Source organism: Perca fluviatilis, chromosome 17, assembly GCF_010015445.1.
Source record: "Perca fluviatilis chromosome 17, GENO_Pfluv_1.0, whole genome shotgun sequence".
Taxonomy (NCBI): domain Eukaryota; kingdom Metazoa; phylum Chordata; class Actinopteri; order Perciformes; family Percidae; genus Perca; species Perca fluviatilis.
The window spans coordinates 16,715,852-16,731,100 of NC_053128.1; the positions used below are offsets into that span (position 1 = coordinate 16,715,852).

General features: G+C 41.5%; 1 protein-coding gene across 1 annotated transcript; it reads left to right on the top strand.

Annotated features, from left to right (window-relative positions):
• Nucleotides 1–84: 84 nt before the first annotated feature.
• LOC120544968 (dopamine beta-hydroxylase-like) lies at nt 85–15,192 on the top strand. The gene is made up of 12 exons (XM_039778876.1): nt 85–876; nt 4,816–4,962; nt 6,760–7,017; nt 7,472–7,648; nt 8,131–8,233; nt 8,826–8,992; nt 9,146–9,289; nt 10,679–10,717; nt 11,636–11,695; nt 11,921–12,048; nt 12,381–12,540; nt 14,594–15,192. Exons 1-12 carry the CDS (start codon nt 508–510, stop codon nt 14,705–14,707), a joined length of 1,866 nt encoding a protein of 621 aa, XP_039634810.1. The 5' UTR covers nt 85–507; the 3' UTR covers nt 14,708–15,192.
• The last annotated feature ends 57 nt before the right edge of the window (nt 15,193–15,249 follow it).

Here is a 15,249-nt window from a genome sequence, read left to right on the forward strand (position 1 = left end):
AATACTATTAGGGTGGATAAAAACAGACAACTCACAAGGGAGGAGTCTCTTAAAAACAAGTGAGGGGGATGAGACAGAGAGAGACAGAGCAGTTGTGCAAAAGGAAAGAGACAATACCCACAAGGGCTTGGAAACAAGACTAGACTGGAAAGTTAGTAAAACTCAAAAGAAAGCCAAACCTTTCAGAAAATGAGGGCCTAAGAGGATAGAAAACATGGAAGGAAAAGAATAAACATCCACACCGGACCACTGCGAGGGAGATATTGAGTCTACTGTGGTCAGAAAGGAGAGCAGAGCCGTTGAAAAGGCAAACAAAACCAGTGAGTGTTTGAGTTTGAAGAGTTCGAGCTCTGACAGAACTACAGCATTGTAACTACAGCATTGTAATTATTAGTGTCAGAGAAAAACTTTCTGGTTTGAACTCCACATCAACTCTGGCAGAAGAGACTGACGAAAAAAAAATTATCCTGAGAGAACTGACGCTGATTGAGACCCATCATTTAGGCTATGAGGATCTGCAATAAGAACCTTCGCCTTCAGGACGTCACCATCATGTACTTCACTGCCCTGGCTGCTCTAATGGTGATCTTGGTGGCTTCATATCAGGCGCCCACCAACGCTATTGAATTGTCCAGCCTTAAATCAAACCCCTCCCACCCTCCCCCACCTCTCCCCATGCCCTTTCGTGTGCCCCTTGACCCACGCGGGAATCTCCAGCTGGCCTGGAACATCAGCTACGCCGACCAGGAGGTTTACATGGAGCTGAGGGTCGCAGAGCTCAAACATGGCGTGGTCCTGGGGATGTCTGACCAAGGGGAGCTGACCAACGCTGACCTGGTGGTGCTGTGGGACTCTGGAGCTAATAGCTATTTTGGGGTAAGCAGGAATGTGTGTATAATCTGTCTTTCAAATGATTGAATTTAAAAGGATTTGGGGAGTTAAATCTATAAAAAGTCAAAATGACACAAGGTTAGCCTCTAAAAAGGTGTAGATATCAAGCAGGTTTCTACACAAGGTGTAAAATCAAATAATTTTACTCTCTCACTTTTTCTTCTGATTATTTTCTCTATGTTCACACATAAAAGTCTTCAAGGCATGGTGGTTTCCCTCATCTGTCTGTGGTCCCTGGGGCGTGAGATTGGTGTTTTTGCATATCAAAATTAATGTGCTTAAATGCCTAAATTTTATTTTGCCACATACAAGCCTCTTTAACAGATCCAATATTTTTTGTCCTGAAATTTCCTGATAAATGTTATAATAAAAAAACAATTTTCTTTTACATTTGCATTTTGTCCATACAGATGCGTTTTGTCCATCACAGCAGGGTGAATACTAATTGCAGTTTAAAATTATCTAGTATCAGTTCTGATTGTTCTTCCTTGGACAAACCTCTTCTATCTACTTTATTGGTGGCACATTATTACATTACATTTCATTTAGCTGATGCTTTTATCCAAAGCGACTTCCAGTAAGTGCATTCAACCATGAAGGTAAAAACTTGGAACAGCAAGAATCACATATAAGTAGTAGCCTACATAGCTTATAAAAGATGTAAGTGCAATTTATTTTTATTTTTTTATTATTTTTTATAACCATTATTAAGTACGTACTTTATTAACGTAAGAACTGAGACTGTATCTACCTACTTCTCATTGGTTGGTGAATACATGATATACGGTACATTCAGACTACGAAGACCATGAAAGCTTTGCCCTCTGGTTCAGCTCTCTTTTCGTCACAACGGTGTAGTAAAGTGAATGTAATACCGGCCCCGCTGCGTTGATTCTCTGGCCAATCTGGAGTTAGGGGACAATGAAGCGGGGCTTCATTGTCCCCTCACTCACGAACAAGACCCCTGAAGAAGGCTGTCTGTGGCGCTACGTGTGGGTTGCTTCTCCCTATGTCTTTTAAAATTTCTATTACGAAATAGCCAGTAAAATAAAGGCTTTTAAAATAATTTTGAAGAAGAGTGCCTTGGATTTTCCTTTTTTTCTTTCCTTAATTGAATTCCCGACCCCAAAGAGCACCTTCAAACATCTGACTGAACTTCCTGAGCACTCTGGACTTATTTGTCTTTCCAAGACCCCAATTTACTTGAACTCCTTCACTTGGGGTAAGGACTCATTCCCTACCCGGAGTAGGCACTCCATCAGTTTCCTGCTGAGAACCATGGCCTCAGATTTAGAGGTGATGATCCTCATCCCATGATGATCCTCCCCCACCATGACTACGCCTCGATATCCTGTCTGTGAATATCACAAATAGGATTGGTGACAAAGCGGAGCCCTTGCGGAGGCCAACCCTCACCTGAAATGAGTCCGATATAGAACCGGGACACAGCTCTCGCTTTGGACATACAGGGATTGGATAGCCCTGAGAAGGGACCCCCTCACCCCATACTCACGCAGCACCTCCATACTCACGCAGCACCTCTCTCCAGATCCACAAAACACATGTAGACCGGATGGGCATATGCCCCAGGCCCCCTCCAGGATCCTTGTTAGAGTGAAGAGCTGGTCCGTTGTTCCACGACCAGGACGGAATTCACATTGTTCCTCTTCAATCTGAGGTACGACTATTGGCCAGACCCTCCTTTCCAACATCTTGGAGTAGACTTTACCAGGGATGCTGATAAGTGTTATACTCCTGTAATTGGCACACACTCTCTGGTCCCCCTTTTTCAACAGGGGAACCACCACCCCGGTCTGGCACTCCTTAGGCCCTGTCCCAAACTTCAACGCAACGTTGAAGAGGCGTGTCATCCAAGACAACCCCTCCACACCCAGAGCTTTCAGCTTTCTGGACGGATCTCATCAATCCCTGGGGCTTTGCCACTGTGGAGTTGTTTGACTACCTCAGTGACTTCCTCCAGAGAAATTGACGACAATCCCCCATCATCCTCCAGCTCTGCCTCTACCATAGAGGGCGTGTTAGTTGGATTTAGGAGTTCCACAAAGTGGTCTTTCCACCACCCAATTACCTCCTCAGTTAATGTCAACAGCGCACCCCATCCTTACTGTACACAGCTTGGATGGTTCCTCGTTTCCCCCTCCTGAGGTGGCGAACAGTTTTCCAGAAGCACCTTGGTGCCGACTGAAAGCCCTTCTCCATGTCTTCTCCGAACTTCTCCCACACCCGCTGCTTTGCCTCTTTCACGGCAGAGGTTGCAGCCCTTTGGGCCAGTTGGTACCCTGCAACTGGCTCCGCAGTCTTCTGGTATAACATTTCCCAGAAAGACTCCTTCTTCAGTCGGACGGCTTCCCTGACCACCAGTGTCCACCACAGTGTTCGAGGGTTATTGCCCCTTGAAGCACCTGAGACCATGAGACCACAGCTCCCCGCCACAGCTTCAGCAATGGAAGCTTTAAACATTGTCCACTCGGGTTCAATGCCCCCAGCCGCCACAGGGATGCCCAAAAAGCTCCGCCAGAGGTGTGAGTTGAAAGTCTGTCTGACAGGGGCCTCCTCCAGATGTTCCCAGTTCACCCGCACTATCCGTTTGGGCTTACCAGGTCTGTCCAGAGTCTGCCCCTACCACGACCCAACTCACCACCAGATGGTGATCGGTTGAAAGCTCCACCCCTCTCTTCACCCGAGTGTCCAAAACATGCGTCCTCAGATCAGATGATGTGATTACAAAATCGGTTCCTCCCACAGGTGTTGGGCCCATGGGATGTAGAGGGGGGTGCCTGACGAGCCCTCCCTCTGGGCCTGGCTTCAGACAGGGGCCACAGGCTTCTTCCGGGTAGGGTAACTCCTCCTCTTCCTCGATGATTCATAAGGCTTTTTGAACCATTCTTAGTCTGGCCCCTCGCCTGAGACCTCTTTGCCATGGGAGACCCTACCAGGAGCACCAGGCTCCAGAGAACACAGCCCTCAGGTTCATAGGGACATACAAATCTCTCCACCACGATAAGGTGATGGTTCCCCCAATGTATTCAAATCAGGCCATGGAGATTTAACTATAAAGATTGTGTCTCAACATATCATACCAGAGTTATGAAGACAGAATTAAGATTTTTGACATGACTATGATCACATTTATAGGTATATACGGTATATTTAGTGATGCAAATTAGGTCGATTTTGGACACTTTCAATTTAGGCCCCCACCAGGATCTAAAAAAAGGACAAAGATAGGTTCAAATTTGTTCAAGTCTCTCAATTTAATTTATTTTAAAAAATCGTTGGCTTCAGAATCTTTTGCAGTTTGTGTGGAACGGTAATATAAGAGGGACAGAGAGGGAGATAGCAAAACAGAGAACTTAGGTGCTATTCTGGACGGATATGAATGTGAGAAACATAACAAAAGCGGATAGACTGAGCTGCTGCAAAGCTTCCTGGTATTGAAGTGGAATCTTATACAACGGGTTGTGAAGGTTTCCCTGTAGGTTTGTGTTAATTTTAAAATGAACAAACAATAGTAAACATAATTTTTCCTCTAGTTTATGACATTTATTTGGCAATTGACATCCCAGCACAAAGCTTTCTTTTGTGTCTCAACAAACCTTCCTCTTCAAACATTTGTCAGCTAAATCTAACCACTTAGTCCTTTTTCCTGCATTATAATTAGAAAAAATATAATTGCCCTTTATATTTGATATACTCTCCTACCCGGTTTGCATGGACACATAGCTCCCCTGAAATTTCTTCAGTAATGGGTGAATCCAGCTCCACTAAGCCCAACTACCAGCAACCTCCATTCCTCTATTAAAACAGAAATGAGCTGTTTCCCTTACTTATTTAAAACCTCAGGTCAGAAAATGTTACCCATATCTATTTAAAATCATGGCTTTGTTGTGTCTTGTTCTTCAGGATGCGTGGAGCGACAGCGAGGGTCACGTTTCATTAGACAGCCAACAAGACTACGAGTTGATGGAAGCCAAACACAAACCTGATGGATTCTACCTACTCTTCAAGAGACCATTCAGTACCTGTGATCCCAGAGACTACCTCATAGAGGTGTGTGTAACTTTATTTCCACAGTCAGTGTCTGTGTACATGTCAGGGAAGCTGTGGGTTTGGCCTCTGTTTCTCCTTTATATCCATAATCTTGAGTTTGCAAATTCTTGTCCCCCAAGAATCAATAGCAACAAGTAATTCTAACTACTAAAGGAGGGTTGACACCGTTGGTATGGCTGTGACTTGCTCTGCTTTTCTTGTGTCACATTCTTTATGAGCTGAGTAAACTGTCAACAACCTTACTGGCTTCCTTATAACACTACTGCAGTGTTCTGTTGTCAGGAGTCTCCCATTGTTCTATTGTTTATCTTTCTGTCTTTTTTATTTGATGCTTTGTTAAGCACTGAATTTCACTAATCTATATGAAAAGTACTATTCAAATGTTTAATTAATGCAGGGTCTTCTCCTGTACATTTATGTCACCTCTCCATTCTACCTGAGCACATGTAAAGGGCGAGCGCATTTGTTGCTTTTGTTAGAATATCTCTAAATGACGTGTTCTTAGATTTCTGAGGACGAAGGAGAGGCTGGGGTCGAATTGAAAGATTAAAGCAAAAGGTTTAATAAAACAACACGGTGAAAACAGTCAAAACACAATTAAACATAAAACATGAAAACACTGTCAGCAGCAGACTGCAAACATGCTTCCCCTTGTCGGGACACAGATTGCAGCCATGTGACATGACAAAACAATACACTGCAGCTGACAGCGGACTGATCTCATGCTTCTCTTGTGGAGTCACAGAAGAACAGTCCTGAGATTGTCCCCGGATCACACATTTATTCCCTCCACTTGGGTGGTTCCTCAAAATGAAATCTTCCCCTATTGGTCAGATGTCTCTCAAAAGCAAAGGTGTACGTTCCCAATCAGTGTCTTGAGGCTACACCCGGTCACAGGATCTTACCGAGACGGTGTCAATTGTTTCCAAACTAGAGCAATACTCGTTCTTTGTCTTAATCACGTCTGGCTCAACAGGGGATGGCTCTCAAAGTTGTTTAAACAAGTCTTCTAGCGTTTTTACATTTATGCTAAATAACAGCAATGACCTAATCAATTCTTTAGAAGCTTGAGAAGGTGTGAGCCAGACAAATGCTGATTAGGCTTAATCAGTATTGAAACATTCCTTCACTCAGTTACACAACAGTTTACATTTTTTAAGTTACATTTTTTACCTTAAAGTACATTGTTTTCAAAACGTAAGCATAGTTTTAACTTTTTACTTCAACACTTTATATGTTGCTTTATATGTTGCAAATGGCCTCGAGCCAAAATAATGTCTGTCAATACTGAACTTGACAGTTAACAGATGGTGAGAAGATAGCATGTCAGGAAGGCAGGAAAGATGGTGTTTAAGTGTGTAACCTGACACAGTGTATTTGCACTGTATGTGTTAGTTATGCATGTGTGTGTGGGAGGGTGTGTGTCTGCAGTTTGTGATATTTTCAATAGTGTCTTAAGTGCACTATAAAAAAGCAATGAGACTGATTATCATGGAGAGCTCATGGTTTCAAGTGTGGACATAAAATCCTCAGACAGTTGGACTGATCAGCACAATTTCCACTGTAACATTCATTATAATGAATATGGTTTCCATGGTGCCACATCAGACCTCTAAGTTGCAGACACAAAACCAAACGTATCACCATGACAACATAATGAAAAGTTGCCTTCATAGGGCATTTCTGACAAATAATAATCCTAAGGGACTGTTAATTTGAAAAACACATCCCTGCTGTCTGTGTTCTGATTTGTAACCATCAAACTTTTTTCTTCTGATGTATTTTGTGATTGGTAAGGAGGGAACTGTGCACATCATCTATGGAATTTTGGATAAACCACTTGCCTCGCTGGAGCAGCTGAACCTGTCACGAATCCACACAGGAGTACAGAGAGTACTGATGCTGCGCCCTGACACGCCGTCACCCACCCTGCCTCCAGATGTGCAGACGCTGGATGTCGTGGCTCCAAATGTCATCATCCCAAATCAAGAGACCACCTACTGGTGCTTCATACAGAAGCTGCCTGAAAACATGCCCAAGAACCACATTGTTATGGTAAAAATGCCTCTGAAAATAGAAACACTTAACATAGAGTTTTACACACAGTAGAGTGGGTGTTTTGGATAGGGAGATTGTGCACAGGCAGCTATTATTATGCTCCTTGTTTACCGGCTGGGCCTTATACAAAAGACGCATTGTCATGGTTAGAAAGAACAAACAAAAAAAAAACACATCACTTCACATTCTTAAGAATTCTTTTCTCACAGAAATATAAACAGGTTGAGTATAAAAACAGAATATTATGACATATGGAAGCTATTGTTGCAAAAAATTTATGTTTGTATGTATAATGTTTGTATATTTAATTTATATATGATAGAACTTTTTTTTTTGACACCTTTAAAGGTAAAGGTATTGCCAAAACTTGTATCTGTAAAAATACATAAAACAACATGACTCTCACTTTTCAGTTGTTTCTGTTTTCCATTTCCCTCTCTGTTCCTGTCAGTATGAGTCAGTGATAACTCCCGGTAACGAGGCCATCGTGCATCACATAGAAGTATTCGAATGTTCTCCGGATGTCAGCGACGTTCCAGAGTATAGTGGCTCTTGTGATGACAACATGAAGCCGGGCAAGCTCAACTTCTGTCGCCATGTGCTTGCTGCATGGGCTATGGGTGCTGAGGTATGATTGGAATCAGACACCTACACACATCCGCTTACTTCTGTCCTTATAGGCACCTTACACTGACTATATTCATCCCCTATTCCCAAGACTAAAAGAAAACAGTGCTGCAAACATATCCTCACCACTTACCTGCATATTACCTTTTTATGCAAATAAATCCAAGTCCTAACTCTAAAATTGCCCCTTGAAGCAGAGCATTTCACTTGTATGTGTGTGAGGTTTCAGTATAACATGTGAGCTTATACATTTTTAGTAGCGTATATGAAAGCATTTCAGTAGTGTGTGTGAGAGCACTTTACTATGTATGTGTGTGAGGTAATTGTGAATAATGTCCCTGATCGCCCCTCATAGTCTTCCTTCAATCCTATTAATGCCTTAATATACCAAATATAACAATCCACAAGTTATTGGGTAAGATGTAAAATGTTCAGGAATAAAATACAGGAATAAAAAAATGTGTGTGTGTGTGTGTTTTGCAGGCTTTTTACTATCCTCCTGATGCAGGGCTGCCTATGGGTGGACCAGGTTCCTCGAGGTTCCTTCGTCTTGAGGTCCATTACCACAACCCTCTCCTTATATCTGGTACATACAGTACCCGTGCATAAGCTATAACACATGCACTTTTTTTGGCTCTTTTTTATACACACACACACACACACACACACACACACACACACACACACACACACACACACAGGATTCTCTGTTTCTCTCCATTGAGTGCTGGACTTATCTTCAACAGAGTGATTCATTTAACATTTTCCAGATATACTTTTTGATCTTGCCTGTACGAGTCACCACAGACTTTACTTTGCTTATCCTGATCTGACCTTACAATACGCATATATCCTACAAAACTATCTTTTAATTCTCTACATTTCTTATTTGCTTAAGAGTTGTTTTCTTTTATGATTGTGTGCTTGAGCTTATCTCTTTCTTCAAACTTTCCTGCAGTTCAACAGAGATAGAGTGAAGACTTTGCATTAACTTGACACCAATAATCAAGCCAGAATAAAAGCAACACTGGTGTGATCTTGTGCTGAATTATTTGCAATATATGCCTTAGTAAGAGGGCTAACAAAGCAAAATAATTCTGGTTGGTATTTTAATATGATCTACTAGTAAACTGACTGCATGTTACATATTGTAATATTCCATGATATTCTCTATGCAGGCCGTCCTGACTCATCAGGGATACGGTTGCATTACAGCCCAAGTTTGAGGCGGTACGATGCAGGGATCATGGAGCTGGGCCTCGTTTACACTCCTATCATGGCTATCCCGCCCAAGCAACACACCTTCTACCTCAGTGGATATTGCACTTCCAAGTGTACACAGACTGTATGTATTAAAATAAAGAAAGAATGCTGGGCAGATATTCCAGCTGGCATGCCACATATAATGAAGTTTTGGTCCCTAAAGCACATAAATCTCAGTTGGAGCTTGACCCTATAAAGTCTGTTTCTCTGTCTGTCTGTTTGTCTGTCTATCTAGGCTTTGCCTCCAGGAGGAATCTATATATTTGCATCTCAGCTGCACACCCACCTGGCGGGGCGTGGGGTGAGGACAGTTTTGGTGAGAGGAGGCAAAGAGCTGGAGGTGGTACAGGAAGACCAGCACTTCAGTTCACACTACCAGGTGAGCAACAGAAGGGCTCAGTTTACCCAGAGGAACTCGGTGGAGAGTTCCACCTTTGTGCATCTTGTATTGTATTAATGTACATAGTGTTAGATTGGATAAAAGTGAGTTTTAATTACATCACACTGAGTCGTGTGCCACTGGGACAAAGATTACGTGAAAATTACAAGCAAATGTTTGATGGTCCATTGTGTACTTGTTGCTGATGAGGAGTTTCAAATTATTTGTGTTTAAGTGAAAATACTGGCCATGTTATATTAAAAAAAAAAACGGCGAAGGGAGTGGGATTGATTGATTGTTTGGTCTCTATATTTCTCTTATCGTCAACAAATTCTTTAAAAACAGTCCACAAATGTATACTTGTATTCTCTAAGTAATTCCCTTAAACAGCAGGGGCACTGCAGTTTGTAGCAAAGTTACTTAAACAGCAGTAAATAGTGTATTTGTTGGGGACTATTTTCAGCGGTGAATGAATGCACAAGTGGCGCTCTAGTGTATATCTCAAAACAAACTAGAACTGCAAGCGATGGGACACAGTGTGTCCCATTTATGTTGTTTTAATAGTTTTGTACAACAATGGAGGTGTATGGCACAGAGGAATGAGCATCTCAAGCTTCGTCTCCGCACACATACAGTATACTTACGATACACTGAACACTGACATAGCTAACCAATCACTGATTACCTGAGCTCTTGTGGAATTTGCTATGATCTATGATATGCAGTCACAGAGAAGTCATGAAATAAATTTAGGCTTCATAAGGTAAAGTACAGTATTGTGGCAAGCTGCGTGGAAAGATTCACTCTACACACACTCGCTGCACAGAGGCCATCCAACATCTGCTAGACTGCCTGATAAAATCTCCAGCTGCTGTTGATGTCAAACTAATCTGAGTGTACCTGTGTGGCGGTGTCGTTTCAAACCCTGCAGCCTAATTATAGCCACATGAAGAGTTTATTAAACCATTCTCAGCAAAGCTAATAGACCTTTTCACACACAACACAGCTATTAACTATAAAAGCTGCCTCAAGGAAATCATCTAAAGCAACCTGTATTTTATCTTGCTGTGTTTGAAAATAGATCTACTGTATACTACAAAGTGTCCAATTATGCCCAAAATTAAGATGATAGAGAGATGCACAGTAAAAATATTTTCAGCGGTAACAAGGAATTCTATTATGATTTTTGAAAATCTTAAAAAGCACTTCTCTGTCCATTAATGCACTAAGATCATTGTCAGTGAAACCATTATTCATCATTCATAATCACATTACAGATTACAGTCATATTATTAGGTTTAAGGTTTTTAAAAACAGTAATCCAAAAATGAATGTCGGCTGGACTTTCTCTTTAATATGCTGTATTTGTTTTTGTCTTCTTTCTTACAGACAATCCGAGTTCTAAGGAAAATGGCAAATGTTTTACCTGTGAGTATAAATTTGATCTCTATGCCTGCATTTGACAAAGATAGTGACTATTATATGATTTAGTTTTCCACTGGGCAGATTTTACAATCAGACAAGAATGGGAATTTTACTATTCTGAAAACTGCCAACTTCTACTAAATGGTAGTTCCCCAGATGTATTTTTTTTTTTCCATTGCATTTAATGTAGTAAATTAGAATAGCTCGCTGCTGCATAAGGTGCTGCTAAAAGCAGCTACGAGGAACTTTCAGTTTGTGTTGATTCTAGCGGCCCCTTTGGACAAAAGTGGTGGTGTTTTAACCACACCTGCTGTCGTAAAGATCTTTTCTAGCGGTCACAAGCCAAAGCACTAGAGGTTGTTGTAGCAACCAACGTATAATAATAACTAGAACTGCAAGCAGTTATGAACAGGGTCCAAGGTTTTTGCCCTGTTGTCTGTCACTCTCCCTTTTAGCTTTTAGTTGTTCTTCGTTTAATTTCCTTTTTTCTGTGATGGTCCTGCCCCAGTATCAGCCATAACTACAACAGATAACTTCTAAAAAATAATTAAATTAAATACTATAAGGCCAATATAAAGAAATCTCCTTACCTGGCTGGATACATTAACAGAGGCACTTTTCCAGTGTTGCGCCGAAATCTGTGACCCATCAGAATGTGTGACTGTAGTCAGTCTACCTGCCGTAAATCACTTTGTGACTTCCCGGGAAGAATCTAAACCCCGGCAAAGGCATAAATAAAAACTATATGAAAATAGCGGGGGTTTTCACTGTTAAGTCTTGTTTGCTGTTACTGGTTTGCTGCACGTCATAAAAAAATTAAAAATAACTCATGTTCTGTCAGTAACCTTAAATAAACTTCAGTGCTCTTTGTTGAAGATAAAATATGGTGAACTGCTGGTATGTTTGTGCTTGATCCTGCAGGGTGATGTCCTCATAACAAAGTGTACTTATAACACAGAAGATAGGAGCAAGCCTGCAGTGGTGAGCAGCACACTATTTTTATATTGCTAAAGTTCACCTTGAGCACTGTTAACAGCAACGGAATAAATATCTTGAGTAATGCTGTCTCTCCTCCATCCATCTTCTGCCTTCATATTCTCTTCATTCTCATAATCCTTCCACCTCTCCCCCTTTAATACCTACATCTGTTCTTTGTATATATCTACACCTTCCTCTATCTCCATCCAAATCTCTCTCTGTCCTCAGGGAGGCTTTGGCATCATGGAAGAAATGTGTGTTAACTACATTCACTACTACCCTCGAACTAAGCTGGAGCTCTGCAAGAGCCACGTTGACCCAGGATACCTGCAGAAATACTTTAACTTCATTAACAGGTAGCACACACACAAACCATCTCTCTCTCCCTCAAATCATTTGCTTGTCCCCCTTTATTCTTTTGCATTTTGCATTTTCCTCTCCATCTTCCTGGTGTGACTAAGCAATTTTTGCTTTCAGGATTCACCCCTTCCCCCCTTTATCCTTCGCTCCTGGGATCCAGTTTTTTTTATACTTCTTTTAATCTCAAAGACCAGATGCTTTGTACTTTAAAGTGAAACTGTGTTCTCTCAACGCCAATTCTAACTGCTCTCTCCCTCCTTTCTCAATCTGCCTCTCGAATTTCCTTCAACCTCTCTCTCTCTGTCCCTCCATCCTGCCCTCCTTTCAGGTTCCACGGAAATGACCAGTGTGTGTGTGGTGAGGTGGGTGTGACGGAGCAGTATTCTCAACTACAGTGGGACGCATTCACCACAGAAGTGCTGGACTCCCTTTATAATACAGCCCCCATCTCCATGCACTGCAACCAGTCGAATGCACGCCTATTTCCTGTAAGCCCCCAATCTCAGATACACACACACACACACACACACACCACACACACACACACACACACACACACACACACACACACACACACACACACACACACACACACACACACACACACACACACACACACACACACACACACACACACAGGACCAGAGCATCAGAGCGAATAAATCAATTACAGTTAAAAAATATGTAGAGGCCTTGATCAAGGTTTTTGATCAGAAAAAAAATGTCCTCCTTGATGTATAACATCACTTGTGCAAGTGCAAACCAGGAAACAAATTCCAGTAGTAGTGTTTGGGTAAAAACATCAAAAGCACAGGTAACAAAGTTAGATACTAGGTTTGGAAACCAGCATATAATTTAAAACATCAGGATGAGGCTCATGAAAGGAAACATACTGCTAGATCTCTCCATACACAGATGCTGTTAACCAAATTAATTTTCATTCACTTATTTCATTAACTTCAACTACAAAACTGACGTGTTCCATTAATGGTGCCACCACTGGAAAGCAGTTGAAAGACTTCGGCTACAACTGCTTTCATGATGTTTTAGGTGAAGCCATCAAAGCGTGAAATAATCTCAAAGTAACTCAGTAGCCAAACGTTAGTCAGGCTCTTACAGTGTTAGTCTTTGTAGTGTTGATAATCCATATAGAGGGCAGATGAAAAGTTAGCAAGGAATGATGAGGGGTGCACCAACTATAGGCAGGAGCTCTTGCAAAAAAAATTGAGTTTTATTAACAAAAATGGTGAGAGGAAGAAAAACTTGTGGATGCAACAAAGACAGCTGAATGCCACAGCCCTCCCTCTCAACCTCTCCGAACTGCAACCCACCATCTGCTCAGGCAAACAGGGCAAGCATTCAAATAATACACAACAGAACACACACAAGCAATAATCTCTAACATTTCAATTGAGCTAGACACACACAAGCACACCAATTTCCACAATTTTACCCTTCCTGCCATCAGTTGACAGTGTCAAATCAATCACACACTGCTTAGAGGACCTAATGATGCACACCTGTTTTCACAACACTGAATGAGGAGATAAGCTTCAACCATAGACAGTATATAAGAATGGACCAACAGATCCCATTGCTCTGGACGGAGACCAGTGAAAGATATTAGAAGCACTTTTCCGGTGATGGCTGAGCGTTACTGCGCAGGCTCCAACTGAGAGAGACAACGTAAATGTGACGTGAGCAACCTGTCTGAAAGTTGTAAGTCTTCTGGTAGCTGTGCCAAGAGAAATCTTAATCACTCCGAATCTTGCAGAGACGGAGAGCGTAGGTATATGTAAGGAGATAACATAGGCACAGGGTTATTATTGCTAACCAACATGCTAGTTAACATTAGTAATTAAACTTAAACAGCTAATGTAAGTCAAAACTGCCTGCGAGTTTCTCCTGTACTATACGGTAATTTCTCTACTGTGCGACAGTAAGACGCGTGGTTATGACACAATCGTTAGCCTATTTAAAAAAAACGCCTGCTACAGAGCCATAACGTGAGATACAAGGTAATGGAGCCTTTTATACATAGTCATGTTTCTTTAGAAATAAACAATGGACAAATAGAGTCTTTAAACGCTTCAGATGTAAAGTTATTCGCTGTTAAGGTGACGTCAAAATGAATTGCAGTCAATGGAATGCTAACGGGAGGTGATGGCTTGGTAGCATTAAAATGGCGCCATAGAAGCTACGGGATGTTGACAGACGCTTACCCCCTTGGCTTCAACCTCACAAGCAGGAAGAAATTGACCTGAAATGAATAATTTCACAAAAACACATTGCTCATGTTGGGGAACTGGACCTTGCGAAAAGATTGGGAAGCAGCCATTTCACAGTCCTAAAGCTATGTGCCATAAACAATACACTCAAGACCACAAGACAGCCTTGAGTGTATTTTTGCTGACAGGTTGGATATACAGTAACAACTGTGCAGTTACCTTATAAAACCTGCAGTCTAAAGATCAAGGATGCTACCAGTTTCTTTGCCAAACAACTCATCTTGTTACCAACATAATAAATCTGTTTCTACAGGGAGAGTGGGACAAACAGCCTGTACCGGTGGTTACTTCCATCCTTGAAAAAACCCGCCACACCTCGCGGGGAGGAGCACTTTCCACCAGCCGCCCCCTTACACCCCCGATCTGAGCCAGGGGGCACCACGGCATGCTTCAGCCCGACGAGAGGGGACCCAACCTGAGGAAAGTTAAAGAAGCTCCTATTACTTTGCAGAATTTACCCTGGTTTCATCTGTTTGGGGATAGATGATATCCTCTGGGTTTCCTGAGCCCCAGTGAAATGATATGCCTACAGTATATATTCAGTTTCTGTGTTATTATCGTTACATACAAATTAATGATAATCCTATTCATATTTATTGTTTTAAAGCACTGGACATTAAAAGTGGGATTGAAATCTAACAAAAAAGTGTGACAAACTAATTGGTGCTGGGGACAAAAATGTTAACTACTTTGAAAGTAAATTATGATTTTACTACTATAAATAAAATAAATAAATGAAATAACTTTAATTTTCATTCATTTTTAACATTGTAATTTCCACTCTCTTTCACTACATGCCTGTGTGCCTTTCGCATTATTTCTTGTGTATTAAATAATAAATGACACAAAAATGTTGGCATTTAAACAGGAATTTATTAAGACACAAATTGCAGATAAAATGAGTCTGGT